This window comes from Oncorhynchus gorbuscha, linkage group LG05 (genome assembly GCF_021184085.1).
Source record: "Oncorhynchus gorbuscha isolate QuinsamMale2020 ecotype Even-year linkage group LG05, OgorEven_v1.0, whole genome shotgun sequence".
NCBI lineage: Eukaryota > Metazoa > Chordata > Actinopteri > Salmoniformes > Salmonidae > Oncorhynchus > Oncorhynchus gorbuscha.
Genome location: NC_060177.1, coordinates 69,502,155 through 69,516,962, shown reverse-complemented (window position 1 = coordinate 69,516,962; position 14,808 = coordinate 69,502,155). Strand labels below are relative to the sequence as shown.

Sequence of the window (14,808 nt, the reverse complement as noted above, 5' to 3'; positions counted from 1 at the left end):
CACTCTGCTAGTCACACAGGCCTATTTGGAAAACAACACTACAAAAAAAGTGTTGTGTACAAATGTCTCAAAAGGAGTGTGGACACAATCCATCATATCTACTCATAATTTAAAATGATTCACATGACCATGTGAAGACAGGCAAATCAAAACATTTGGATTCATTGCATAGAAAACGTCTTCTACAAAAGGGCGCAATAGCAAGCAAGACACTTCCAGCTTATACGTGAGCCTGAGAAATGGAACTTCTCTTTATGGGAATAACAGAACAATATGGAGGTCTGGGTCCATCATGGAAAAACACAGCAGTCTGTGGCCGCTTCTCCAGTTATTTCCCCTCTACAGACTTATGCTTGAATGGATGGATCCCAACCCTATTGTTCACAGCCGACCCTTTCAGATGGGTTTAACCCTACAGGACAATGGCTGAGGAAGAAACTAAAGTCACAGTGGGTACTTTAAGGCATAAATATGAATGAACGCACACATAAAAATCACAAATGTAAGCAAACATGTAAAAGGGTTTAATTGACATTGGTGCTCAAGGGTGCTGGGCATCCCATAACAGAATCAGGGCACCACTATGATCATGTGGTCCCACATAAATGACTGTATGTATTTTGGTCCAGCCCATTGTTTTAGGCACCCCGAAGAGTCCCTGCATGTAACAGAATACTCCATGTATCAAAGGTAGTAAAAAAATTAAAAGACAGCAACTGCCTTCAAGGAAACAATAGCTTAACCATGTAAAGTAGGGGAAAAGGAAATGAAAACAATACAAAACCCCATGTAGAAAGCTGAAGGTAGTGTTGGGCTGAAAAATGTGTGTGTGTGTGTGTGTGTGTGTGTGTGTGTGTGTGTGTGTGTGTGTGTGTGTGTGTGTGTGTGTGTGTGTGTGTGTGTGTGTGTGTGTGTGTGTGTGTGTGTGTGTGTGTGTGTGTGTGTGTGTGTGTGTGTGTGTGTGTTAGGCCTCGAAGCGTTTGGGGCAGACCATGGGTGCGACCAGGGTCCAGATGTAGAGGATGAGACACACCCAGCACGACGCCATCTTGATCCAGAACACCGACCAGCTGCCATCCAGCAGCTTATCTATCTTATGGTTGTCATAGCTACAGGAAAACAAACATATCACACTCTTAGTGTTATGCTGAACTTAAATGAATAACTACAGAGACACAAGCTAGGTAAAGTTTCCCTAGTAACTCTTCCACTTGCTGGAACCTAGTGTAAAGTGTTTCCTCAGCAACTCTCCGAATAACTGGAACCTAGTGTAAAGTTTCCCCAGTAACTCTCCTACTTACTGGAACCTGGTGTAAAGTTTCCTCAGTAACTCCACTACAAGTTACATTTATAACAGCAACTCTCCTAACTGGAACCAAGTGAAAGTTTCCCCAGTAACTCTGCTACTTACTGGAACCTAGTGTAAAGTTTCCCCAGTAACTCTCCTACTTACTGGAACCTGGTGTAAAGTTTCCTCAGTAACTCTACTACAAGTTACATTTATCACAGCAACTATCCTACTTACTGGAACCTAGTTAAAGTTTCCCCAGTAACTCCACTACAAGTTACATTTATAACAGCAACTCTCCTAACTGGAACCAAGTGAAAGTTTCCCCAGTAAATATTCTACTTACTGGAACCAAGTGAAAGTTTCCCCAGTAACTCTCCTACTTACTGGAACCTAGTGTAAAGTTTCCCCAGTAACTCTTCTACTTACTGGAACCTAGTGTAAAGTTTCCCCAGTAACTCTCCCACTTACTGGAACCTAGTGTAATGTTTCCCCAGTAACTCTGCTACTTACTGGAACCTAGTGTAAAGTTTCCCCAGTAACTCTTCTACTTACTGGAACCTAGTGTAAAGTTTCCCCAGTAACTCTTCTACTTACTGGAACCTAGTGTAAAGTTTCCCCAGTAACTCTTCTACTTACTGGAACCTAGTGTAAAGTTTCCCCAGTAACTCTTCTACTTACCGGAACCTAGTGTAAAGTTTCCCCAGTAACTCTCCTACTTACTGGAACCTAGTGTAAAGTTTCCCCAGTAACTCTGCTACTTACTGGAACTTAGTGTAAAGTTTCCCCAGTAACTCTTCTACTTACTGGAACCTAGTGTAAAGTTTCCCCAGTAACTCTCCTACTTACTGGAACCAGTTGGTGACTGTCATCATGACATACATTGAACCCAGGCAGAAGACAAAGTGGAAGTAGGTGTAGCTGTAGATGGTTCCCCCTCTCTCATCATACAGAACATTTTGGCCTCCTCCAGTCTTCTCCTCATCATAGTCATCTGGACAACACAACCACAACATCACAGCAACATTATTACAACCTTACATCATCGCAGCAACATATACATGTATGATGGACAGAACCTTTTCTACCCAATAACACTCTCACCATTTAATATTCCTGATTTCTTTCCATTTTCCTGGTCTATACTATATGTCTCTCCCTCCCCTTTTCCGGACAGGAAACTCCCTGAAAATCAGTAGGTTTCCTGAGAAGGGATCCTGTTTTCTTAATGAATTGTAATGTTCTAAACTGTACATCTGCTTATTTAAAATATGTTTTCTCTGTGTAATAAATTCCTAAATGAAATGACGTGCTGTTCTTTCCCTAGCTGCAGTGCTGCTATCTCCCACCAGAAGGCAGATGCAGCCTTCTCTCAGGTCTACTGCTACCATCTGATTGGTCTAGCTCCACACCACCATAGTCCCCTCCTGGTAACACTGACATCATCTCTGGTTACTGACCAATGCTGTTCCTGCATCTTTACTGTTAATATGTGTATGAGAGAACATACAAGAACACTGCCTCTTTCTGCTGGTGTTGCAGTAGGGAGATGATAGAAAGAGAACAGTGGGAGGGAGAGAGAATATGTGGGTATTTACCTGTGTCATCTCCAAAGCAGAAACAGCAGCGAGCTCTCTGAAGAAGAGAGGGAAGTTAGTACGACAGGAATGTACCAACCAATCAACTATACATCCCCATTTCACTAAACACACACGTACACACACTAAGCTTGTGTGTGTGTGTGAGAGAGAGAGAGTAGGTCTTCTTACCTCAGTCTCAGGCATGCTGTTCCTACACACACGCAGTGCTGCAGAGCTTCGTCTGGTGGTGGACGTCAAACTACACACACAAACACACACACCAGTAAGCATTCCGTAGAACTGTGTATACCACTACATATAACTAATAAAACTTGAAACACACGCACAGGAATGACAGAAGACATTTTCCCAGTCATTTGTGGTTGAGAATAGCTCAAGTCTTTTACAGAGACGATGTCTGAGCTTAATGTGAAACACATGTGGACAGGCACTACAGATCCAGCCAATCACACACACCCTCTGAACAGCACCAGCCAATCAAAAACACTTTCACAACTGCTCAAGCCAATAAGACATGACCTCACTGCAGCTACAGATCTCTAACCTGGAAGCATTCTAATAGTCTAAAGAGCACAGCCCCTATCCTCTCTGCACTGATCTAAAAACACAGGATAGGTGACAGCAACACGTGTGTGTCGTTGGGAATTTTAGGTTGTTCACGTGTGGAAATGCTGAATTCAAAAGATAAGGGGAACCACAGCAGTATGTTTAAGGTTTATCACAGACAGTGTGCACACAAGGGTAGACAGAAACATTCTCCAAAGACTCAAGCTCTAAGCCCTCATTATATCCCCCAAGCTGGTATCAGGAGTCACAGAGGTTGAGCATCCTTATCTGTTTGTTCTCTCAGGCCCAGGGTTAGTACCAGGCTCAGTTCCAGGCTCAGGGTCAGTACCAGGCTCAGGCCCAGGCTCAGTGTCACTACCAGGCTCAGGGTCAGTACCAGGCTCAGGCTCAGTACCTGGCCCAGGGTCAGTACCAGGGTCAGTTCCAGGCTCAGGGTCAGTACCAGGCTCAGGGTCAGTACCAGGCTCAGGGTCAGGCCCAGGCTCAGTGTCAGTACCAGGCTCAGTACCAGGCTCAGTACCTGGCCCAGGGTCAGTACCAGGCTCAGGGTCAGGCCCAGTGTCAGTACCAGGCTCAGGCCCAGTGTCACTACCAGGCTCAGTACCAGGCTCAGGGTGAGTACCTGGCCCAGGGTCAGTACCAGGGTCAGTTCCAGGCTCAGGGTCAGTGCCAGGCTCAGGGTCAGGCCCAGGCTCAGTGTCAATACCAGGCTCAGTACCAGGCTCAGGGTCAGTACCAGGCTCAGTACTAGGCTCAGTACTTGGCCCAGGGTCAGTACCAGGCTCAGGCTCAGTACCAGGCCCAGGGTCAGGCCCAGGCTCAGTACCCGGCTCAGTAACAGGCCCAGGGTCAGTACCAGGCTCAGTACCAGGCTCAGTATCAGGCCCAGGCTCAGGGCAAATACCAGGCTCAGTAACAGGCCCAGGGTCAGTACCAGGCTCAGGGTCAGTACCAGGCTCAGTATCAGGGTCAGTACCAGGCCATAACATAACTGTGTGTGTCTTACCAGGAGTAGAGCACACAGCCGAACATGATGACAGTTCCCACTATTGATACAATCCTCTTGTCGCTCTCTGATCCAGAGTTGAAGGGAAACACACAAACTGTCGTATTCACCCCATTAATCTCCAACACTAAACAGAAACAGAGAGAGAGAGAGAAAAGGAGAGGAGGAAGAATGAGAAAAAACAGGAAAAAGAGGAGGATAATATTTAAGTTTGTTAGTACTGGAGAGCTGCAAGGGCACATCGGACCAGAACACAGTTTAAATGGAGTCATTTTAAGTACAATTTAACAAAAAGCTCTAATGAAGGCCTTGAGGCCGATTCGTAAGTTTAATAAAGAAAAGTGATACTTTAAAGGGTTTCTCTTTACATTCATGTTATTCAATTGTTACTATGCACCTGCAAGAAAGATGTGCAAGTGCCTTTTGAATTTTAAGTGAAATTTAACAACATGCAAACACATAAAACCTGTTAATAGGTCAATCAGATAGGAAATGAAACACTGGAGCTCCATGGCTGAGCCTCCTGTCTACTTACTCTCTTTGGGCTTGCTGGAGAAGGCTGAGAAGGTGAGGTACATGACGTACACACTGATCACTCCTGGCTGGAGCAGGCCTGACTTAGGCTGGACTGGAGGGACAACAGAAGGACTGTTAAAGTGTGTGTGTGTGTGTGTGTGTGTGTGTGTGTGTGTGTGTGTGTGTGTGTGTGTGTGTGTGTGTGTGTGTGTGTGTGTGTGTGTGTGTGTGTGTGTGTGTGTGTGTGTGTGTGTGTGTGTGTGTGTGTGTGTGTGTGTGTGTGTGTGTGTGTGTGTGTGTGTATGTGTGTTCCAGTGTTTGTATAGCCTATACTAACGTCTCTGTATGAAGGGCGATATAGCCAGCAGGGTGACTATGAGACAGAGGCTGCTGTTGACCCCCAGGAACACCTTGTTGAGCAGACAAGCCTGAGAGTGTGTGTAGAACAGAGCCATGAACACCACAGCTCCTACTGCCATACTGAACAGCACCAAGGTGACCATGGCCAGTGCTCCATACCACAGACGGTTGTCGTTCACACCTGAACTCCTAAGGATGGGAGGAAGAGAGATAGAGGGAAGGATGGGAGGAAAAGAGATGGATGGGAGGAAGAGAGAGATGAGGGAAGGATGGGAGGAAGAGAGAGATGGAGGGAAAATAGGAGGAAGAGAGAGATGAGGGGAAATAGGAGGAAGAGAGAGATGGAGGGACGGACAGGAGGAAGAGAGAGATGGAGGGAAGAATACGAGGAAGAGAGAAATGGATAGGAGGAAGAGAGAGATGGATAGGAGGAAGAGAGATGGATAGGAGGAAGAGAGAGGTGGATAGGAGGAAGAGAGAGATGGAGGGAAGGATAGAAGGAAGAGAGAGATGGAGGGAAGGATAGAAGGAAGAGGGAGATGGAGAGAAGGATGGAAGGAAGAGAGAGATGGAGGGAAGAATAGAAGGAAGAGGGAGATGGAGAGAAGGATGGGAGGAAGAGAGAGATGGAGGGAAGGATAGGAGGAAGAGAGAAATGGATAGGAGGAAGAGAGAAATGGATAGGAGGAAGAGAGAGATGGATAGGAGGAAGAGAGATGGAGGGAAGGATAGGAGGAAGAGAGATATGGAGGGAAGAATAGAAGGAAGAGGGAGATGGAGAGAAGGATGGGAGGAAGAGAGAGATGGAGGGAAGAATGGGAGGAAGAGAGAGATGGAGGGAAGAATGGAAGGAAGAGAGAGATGGAGGGAAGAATGGGAGGAAGAGAGAGATGGAGGGAAGGATAGGAGGAAGAGAGAGATGGAGGGAAGGAAGGATAGGAGGAAGAGAGAGATGGAGGGAAGAATGGGAGGAAGAGAGAGATGGAGGGAAGGATAGGAGGAAGAGAGAGATAGAAGGAAGGAAGGATAGGAGGAAGAGAGAGATGGAGGGAAGGAAGGATAGGAGGAAGAGAGAGATGGAGGGAAGAATGGGAGGAAGAGAGAGGGGGATATAGTTATATTTTATTCCTGAGGCTTGCCAACAACCCTAAAAAAGACAGGTTTAGGGTTGTTGGCAAAACTTACATCCAGATTACTTTTACTCAGAGCTCTCCAACCCCATCGACACACAGACACAAACACACAAATACACACAGATGCACTAGTACTGATAGATTAACCGACATTTCGGGTATTTTATTTTTTTAAACAACTAATTGACCGCCGTCGGTTCAATTACTTGAATTCCATTTGCTTCAGTTTTTTTCTGTGAGCTCAATGTGCACATTCAGTTTCTTTAGAGATAAATCAGAGCCAGCCTGAACTGTGCAATGTAGAGTTGTAGTTTTCAACAGGCAAATATTCGACAAAGTTTAGCTCATAAAACGTGGCAATTAACTACAATGACCATAACCCATTGCACATGTACTTTTCCGGTCTGTGTTTCTTTTATGCCTGCTACGGAAGAGGCAGAAGAAGACTCAATCGTGAGGGGATATAGAGAGCAGCCGTTGCTTTGTGAGGTACAATATATATATAAAAGTATGTGGACACCCCTTAAAATTAGCAGATTCGCCCCGTTTCAGCCACACCCATTGCTGACAGGTGTATAAAATCGAGCACACAGCCATGCAATCTCCATAGACAAACATTGGCAGTGGAATGGCCTTACTGAAGAGCTCAGTGACTTTCATTGTGGCACCTTCATAGGATGCCACCTTGGTAACAAGTCAGTTCATAAAATGCCTACCCTGCTAGAGCTGCCCCGGTCAACTGTAAGTGCTGTTATTGTGAAGTGGAAATGTCTAGGAACAACAACAGTGGTAGGCCACACAAGCTCACAGAACGGAACCACAGAGTGCTGAAGGGCATAAAATTAGTCTGTCCCTGGATGTAACACCCACTACCGAGTTCCAAACTGCCTCTGGAAGCAACGTCAGCACAATAACTGTTCGTTGGAAGCTTCATGAAATCGGCTTCCATAGCCAAGCAGCCGCACACAAGACTAAGATCACCATGTGCAAATCCAAGCGTCGGCTGGAGTGGTGTAAAGCTTGCTGCCATTGGACTCTGGAGTGATGAATCACACTTCGCTATCAGGCAGTCCGACGGACAAATCTGGTTTTGGCGGATACCACTACCTGCCCCGAGAGTTGCACCCCTTCTGAAAAAACCTACACTCGATCCCTCCGATGTCAACAATTACAGACCAGTATCCCTTCTTTCTTTTCTCTCCAAAACTCTTGAACGTGCCGTCCTTGGCCAGCTCTCCCGCTATCTCTCTCTGAATGACCTTCTTGATCCAAATCAGTCAGGTTTCAAGACTAGTCATTCAACTGAGACTGCTCTCCTCTGTATCACGGAGGCGCTCCTCACTGCTAAAGCTAACTCTCTCTCCTCTGCTCTCATCCTTCTAGATCTATCGGCTGCCTTCGATACTGTGAACCATCCGATCCTCCTCTCCACCCTCTCCGAGTTGGGCATCTCCGGCGCGGCCCACGCTTGGATTGCGTCCTACCTGACAGGCCGTTCCTACCAGGTGGCGTGGCGAGAATCTGTCTCCTCACCACGCGCTCTCACCACTGGTGTCCCCCAGGGCTCTGTTCTTGGCCCTCTCCTATTCTCGCTATACACCAAGTCACTTGGCTCTGTCATAACCTCACATGGTCTCTCCTATCATTGCTATGCAGACGACACACAATTAATCTTCTCCTTTCCCCCTTCTGATGACCAGGTGGCGAATCGCATCTCTGCATGTCTGGCAGACATATCAGTGTGGATGACGGATCACCACCTCAAGCTGAACCTCGGCAAGACGGAGCTGCTCTTCCTCCAGGGGAAGGACTGCCCGTTCCATGATCTCGCCATCACGGTTGACAACTCCATTGTGTCCTCCTCCCAGAGCGCCAAGAACCTTGGCGTGATCCTGGACAACACCCTGTCGTTCTCAACCAACATCAAGGCGGTGGCCCGTTCCTGTAGGTTCATGCTCTACAACATCCGCAGAGTACGACCCTGCCTCACACAGGAAGCGGCGCAGGTCCTAACCAGGCACTTGTCATCTCCCGTCTGGATTACTGCAACTCGCTGTTGGCTGGGCTCCCTGCCTGTGCCATTAAAACCCTTCAACTCATCCATAACGCCGCAGCCCGTCTGGTGTTCAACCTTCCCAAGTTCTCTCACGTCACCCCGCTCCTCCGTTCTCTCCACTGGCTTCCAGTTGAAGCTCGCATCCGCTACAAGACCATGGTGCTTGCCTACGGAGCTGTGAGGGGAACGGCACCTCAGTACCTCCAGGCTCTGATCAGGCCCTACACCCAAACAAGGGCACTGCATTCATCCACCTCTGGCCTGCTCGCCTCCCTACCACTGAGGAAGTACAGCTCCCGCTCAGCCCAGTCAAAACTGTTCGCTGCTCTGGCCCCCCAATGGTGGAACAAACTCCCTCACGACGCCAGGACAGCGGAGTCAATCACCACCTTCCGGAGACACCTGAAACCCCACCTCTTTAAGGAATACCTAGGATAGGATAAGTATTCCCCCCCTTTAAGATTTAGATGCACTATTGTAAAGTGACTGTTCCACTGGATGTCATAAGGTGAATGCACCAATTTGTAAGTCGCTCTGGATAAGAGTGTCTGCCAAATGACTTAAATGTAAATGTAAATGTACCTGCCCCAATGCTTCCAACTTTGTGGCAATGGTTTAGGGAAGGCCCTATACCCTGTGCACAAAGCGAGGTCCATACAAAAATGGTTTGTCAAGATCAGTGTGGAAGAACTTGACTGGCCTGCACAACGACCTGACCTCAACCCCATCGAACACCTTTGGGATGAATTGGAACGCCAACTGCGAGCCAGGCCTGATCGCCCAACATCAGTGCCCGACCTCACTAATGCTCTTGTGGCTGAATGGAAGCAAGTCCCCGCAGCAATGTTCCAACATTGAAGTGGGAAGCCTTCCCAGAAGAGTGGAGGCTGTTATTGCAGCAAAGGGGGGACCAACTCCATATTAATGCCCGTGATATTGGAATGAGATGTTCAACGAGCTGGGTTCCACATGGTTTTGGTAATGTAGTGCATCTCCACTTGAAAAGACATAATCTAAGTGATTGATAGTTGGTATTCAGCAGTCATAGAGGACTGCCTTTGAAAGATTAGTGGAATCTATGTGGGTTGCTGCACTTTGAAGATCTATAAAATAGGGATTTTGTCAGACAGCATATGCAGCAGCCCTATAGAGATGAGATGACTTGGAATAAAATAATAGTCTTTAAATGTAAATGTAAAACAAATGTAATATGTAATGTGAATAAGTGATGGTTAATAAGCGATAAGCAGTAATGAGCGGTCACGACCATCATGGGATTTTATTAATAGTTTTATTCTGTGTTGTTACAGCATTCAACCCATCGAAACTGAAATCGAAAACGTGACTATTTTTAAAATAATTTAACTAAAACCGAACCGCCCTCAAAAAGCGCTAATTGCTCAGCACTAAGATACACACACACACACACACACACACACACACACACACACACACACACACACACACACACACACACACACACACACACACACACACACACACACACACACACACACACACACACACACACACACACACACACACACACACACACACACACACACACACACACAGTCACACAGCTGCAGGGGAATTGCAGTGACCTCTTGCCTTATATTCCCAGTCAGTGAAAATGTACAAACAGACTCTAAAGTGGTCCCCTGCCACTTTCATTTCTATTGTGAGTGTGTGTGTGTCTCAGAGGGGGAGAGGAAACTGTGGGTATACACTCCATTGTCATGTGCATCCTGTCTGCAACTTAAGACACTGACCAAACCCTCCTTTGTACTGTATACAACAAGACACAATAGCTATCTCGCCCTGTTTCTCTCTCTCTCTATCTCCGTCTGTTTCTCTCTCTCTCTCTCTCTCCCTCCATTTCTCTCTCTCTCTCCCTCTGTTTCTCTCTATCTCCCTCTGTTTCTCTCTCTCCCTGTTTCTCTCTCTCTCTCTCCCTCTGTTTCTCTCTCTCTATCTCCCTCTGTTTCTCTCTCTCTCCCTGTTTCTCTCTCTCTCTCCCTCTGCTTCTCTCTCTCTCTCCCTCTGCTTCTCTCTCTCTCTCCCTCTGCTTCTCTCTCTCCCTCTGTTTCTGTCTCTCCCTCTGTTTCTCTCTCTCTTCCTCTGTTTCTCTCTCCCTCGGTTTCTCTCTCTCTCCATCTCCCTCTGTTTCTCTCTCTCTCTCCCTCAGTTTCTCTCTCTCTCTCTCCCTCAGTTTCTCTCTCTCTCTCTCCCTCAGTTTCTGTCTCTCTCCCTTGGTTCCTCTCTCTCCTTCTCCCTGTTTCTCTCTCCCTTGGTTCCTCTCTCTCCATCTCCCTCTGTTTCTCTCTCTTTCCTGGGTTTCTTTCTCTTCCTGTTTCTCTATCTCCCCCTGCTTATCTCCCTCTGTTTCTCGCTCGCTCTCTCACCTGTGTAAATAACATTACACAGGAGTCCATCCTGGCATCCTCCCCTCCTCTCTCTCTCTCTCCCCCCTTCATACTCTTCCATCTCCAAAATAAGCAATCCTACATAAGGTTAATTCCTCTCTCTTTCTAGTCCTCCTTCCTTCAACACAGCACAGGGATCCATCCTCTTTTCGTCCCGCTGTCCCCCATTTCTCCCTCCTGAGGTGCCACCTTCCTCTCTCCCTTCTCAACAACCCTACACATTATTCCCTTCCATATAACAGAAATACTGAAGTACTTTAGGCTTGGAAGATGTGTGTCTATCCTATGTAATGGTGTAATTCTGTATTTATGTGTGACTGTTTTGGCTGAAGACATAAAATAAAGCAGCAGGACAAAGAGAGCTTTATTATAAGTATTTGTGTTGTTGTTGTTCTCACCAGTTAGTGTTCCATCTGTGAGCAAATTCCACCAGCAGCATGAGCTGGATCAGCAGGAAGAAGAACCCTCCTCCGGCTCCAACATACCTCCACACTGAGGAGAGACAGAGAGAGGAGGGGAGAGGAAAATACAAGATAGAGACAAAGGAGGAGAGAGGAAAAGAAGAGAGAGACAGAGAGAGAGGAGGAGAGAGAAAAAGACAAGAGAGACAGAGAGAGGAGGAGAGAGAAAAAGACAAGATAGAAACAGAGAGAGGAGAGACGAAAATAAAAGCGAGAGAGGAGGAGAGAGGAAAAGACAAGAGAGACAGAGAGAGAGGAGAGAGGAAAAGACAAGAGAGAGACAGAGAGAGAGGAGAGAGGAAAAGACAAGAGAGAGACAGAGAGAGAGGAGAGAGGAAAAGACAAGAGAGAGAGGAGGAGAGAGGAAAAGACAAGAGGGAGAGAGAGAGGAGAGAGGAAAAGACAAGAGAGAGACAGAGAGAGAGGAGAGAGGAAAAGACAAGAGAGAGAGGAGGAGAGAGGAAAAGACAAGAGGGAGAGAGAGAGGAGAGAGGAAAAGACAAGAGGGAGAGAGAGAGGAGAGAGGAAAAGACAAGAGAGAGAGGAGGGGAGAGGAAAAGACAAGAGAGACAGAGAGAGGAAAATACAAGATAGAGACAGAGAGAGAGGAGGAGAGAGGAAAAGACGAGAGAGACAGAGGTGATGAGAGATGGTCAACATGAGCTCCTGATATATTTAATATTTCTTCGTTTTTAGAATGAGATAAACACTCTAATCGAAAAAGAATTCCAGACAAGAAGTGATGAACAACAACTATATTCATTCAGAATAGAATAGTAATAGAATAGTAACTTTGCATTTCAAGTTAAGAAGCTTTGTCTCTAGCTAGCTACACAACAAAGACCTAGCCAGCAGACTAACAAGCTAGTGTAATGAAGTGCTATTTCCTATGGAAATGACCAGCTTACTGCTATTGCATTGCTATAACTGAAACACATAACAACGTATTTTCACAGTAAAACATGTTAGGCCTCATACCGGATATCTCACATACACCCACGCATTGCGAGGACACACAGATAAGAGCGCACCCCCATACACACACTCCTCGCGAGGACACACAGACTTGACTTGCCAAGACAAGAGCACACACACATACACACACTCCTTGCGAGGACACACAGATCAGAGCGCACACACATACACACACTCCTCGCGAGGACACACAGATAAGAGCACACACACATACACACACTCTTCGCGAGGACACACAGACTTGACTTGCCAAGACAAGAGCGCACACACATACACACGCTCATTCCCTCTCCTGGGGATGGACTCCAAAGACAAAGAACTCTTTCAAACTGCCAATGGGACGCCGACACCAGTCTGGAGGGAACTGCCAATCAACTACCAGCAACCTACCAGAGGCCTGATCTACCAGAATCTACCTACGTCATACCCATGAATAAAATGACTTGCACACAATGTATCGGGGCTCTTGTCCGAAGGTTCCCTCTGAGCTGGACGAACGAGAGTCCGTGCACGCTATGCCAGATATCTCTACACTATAAAATAAACTGTCTTTACTATACTTGATCCACCTTGTCCAGTGTTTCAACTTGGTCTCCTGTATCTATTCATCAACAAATTGGTAGCAGAGGATGGTTTCAACCCATGAATTCGGTCCATAGAGAGTTGATGAGAAAAGAGACGAGTTGACGACAGATTCCAGATGGACCGTTGACCTGTCAAAGGAGCCATCGGGGGTTCAACTCACCTCAGGAAACTGATCAAAGAGCTCGACAATATAAGGTGAGCAGGACCTGTTAAATCAAAACCTGCATACTGTATTATAGTCTAAATCCAAATTATGATCAGTAGTACTGAAGGCGTGAGTATGAATCTCTGTTAAATTATGCAAATTGTCCAATAATGAAAGGCATCGTGTAAAGATATCTGTGCATATATATACTGCCATTTCTTATTCACATAGTCTGGCACTAGTGGATATGAATCCACTAGGTGTACAGTGAGAATTTGATGACTCAGTGATATACGGTAAAATCTCATCCATATAGTCTGGCAATAGTAGATGTTGAAATCTACTATGTGTAACAGTGAGGGATTTGATAACGTGTTAAATCTTATCCACATAGCCTGGCACTAGTAGATATGATTCTGCTAGGTGTACAGTGAGGATTTGATGACATATTGCAAAATCTTATCCACATAGTCTGGCACTAGTCGATGTGGCGCTCAGCTAGGTGGACAGTGAGGATTTGATGACTTAGTGAAATGTTTTGTTAATTGATAGAGAAGTATAACCAGGACTAGGACTAGTGGAGTCGACATCCCACTAGGAGAATCAGTTGATAGATTAAGATTGGACTAGGAGTGAAGGAATTAAACCCGATCTCTCCAGATTGATGTGACTGATTGGCCGTTTCGTGAGACCGGGTAATATCGATTGGGGACTCTGTGGTGTAACTGTACTGAAGTGACCGCCGAGTCAAAAGTTTGGGCGAAGTTTTTCGACCGCCGTGTCGAGTAACAATTCCTTTTGTGCTGTTGGTAATTGCATAGAACTAATTTGACAACCATTATAGAAGGCATTTGCATACACTGTCATTTAACCAAAAGGTAGACGTTAGGGAGATGAAAACATTTAGCCAGGCAGTAGAAGTGTGTGTAGCTGTAGAATTACTCTAACAAACTGCCGGAGAAGCTTAATACCTCACGAATATCTCTTCATTATTATTATAATAATTATATTTCAGTACAGTAGTTCTACAAAACTCTTTGTGCACGAGGGTGAGACACAAGAGATAAGGCTGTGTTGGCACCGAGAATACATCGCTGGTTTCGAGCAAGCGACGGGCTAAGTGCACCAAGATAGTTATTAAACTCAGACATAGTTAAACGACAAAATGGCTTTGGTTACCATTCCCAAATTCAAATTCAACGATTATTTGGATCAGAGAATACAGGAAAGGTCAGGGGGAAAACAGGAATATAAATCGATTAAGAAAGTATGGGAGGGAGTGAAGTTGAGATGGACCCAGGCAGGTTATCTTAGTGGAGTCGCCCCGTTAAGAGAGCAACTCATCGCTATGGAGAGAGAACGAGGAGAAGCGGTAAATGAAGGGAGGGAAAGTGAGGCTGAGCGAAATAAGAACCACTTGTTCAGAAAGGAAGGGACAAGGCACAGAGAGAGAGTGGAGGCTGAGATGAGGATAGGGACGTGGGCTATAGAAGAAATGAAAAGGGTCCGCCCATACAAAAAGCCAGACATGATGGGTGTGGTAACTGAGCCCTCAGCTGACGTCAGAGAAGGCACGAACACCGGACATAAAACACCCATGGCAACCACCACCACTCCATCAGCCCCGCCCTCTCTATACCCGGCCCTGCCACTACCACTGGAAGAGAAGGCTGCAGCGCCACCTCCCTA

The 14,808-nt window shown here is 46.2% G+C and overlaps 1 protein-coding gene across 1 annotated transcript in view; it reads right to left on the bottom strand.

Moving 5' to 3' along the window:
• Positions 1–503: 503 nt before the first annotated feature.
• LOC124036414 (serine incorporator 5-like) overlaps positions 504–14,808 on the bottom strand; it is a 53,683-nt gene continuing 39,378 nt past the window's right edge. Inside the window, exons 5-12 of the mRNA XM_046350979.1 lie at positions 11,352–11,445; positions 5,316–5,527; positions 4,998–5,090; positions 4,463–4,589; positions 3,058–3,127; positions 2,887–2,923; positions 2,138–2,282; positions 504–1,109 (exon numbers count right to left, since the gene is read on the bottom strand). Coding sequence (XP_046206935.1) covers positions 965–1,109; positions 2,138–2,282; positions 2,887–2,923; positions 3,058–3,127; positions 4,463–4,589; positions 4,998–5,090; positions 5,316–5,527; positions 11,352–11,445 — 923 coding nt within the window. The 3' untranslated portion in view covers positions 504–964. The remainder of the gene's footprint in view (positions 1,110–2,137; positions 2,283–2,886; positions 2,924–3,057; positions 3,128–4,462; positions 4,590–4,997; positions 5,091–5,315; positions 5,528–11,351; positions 11,446–14,808) is intronic.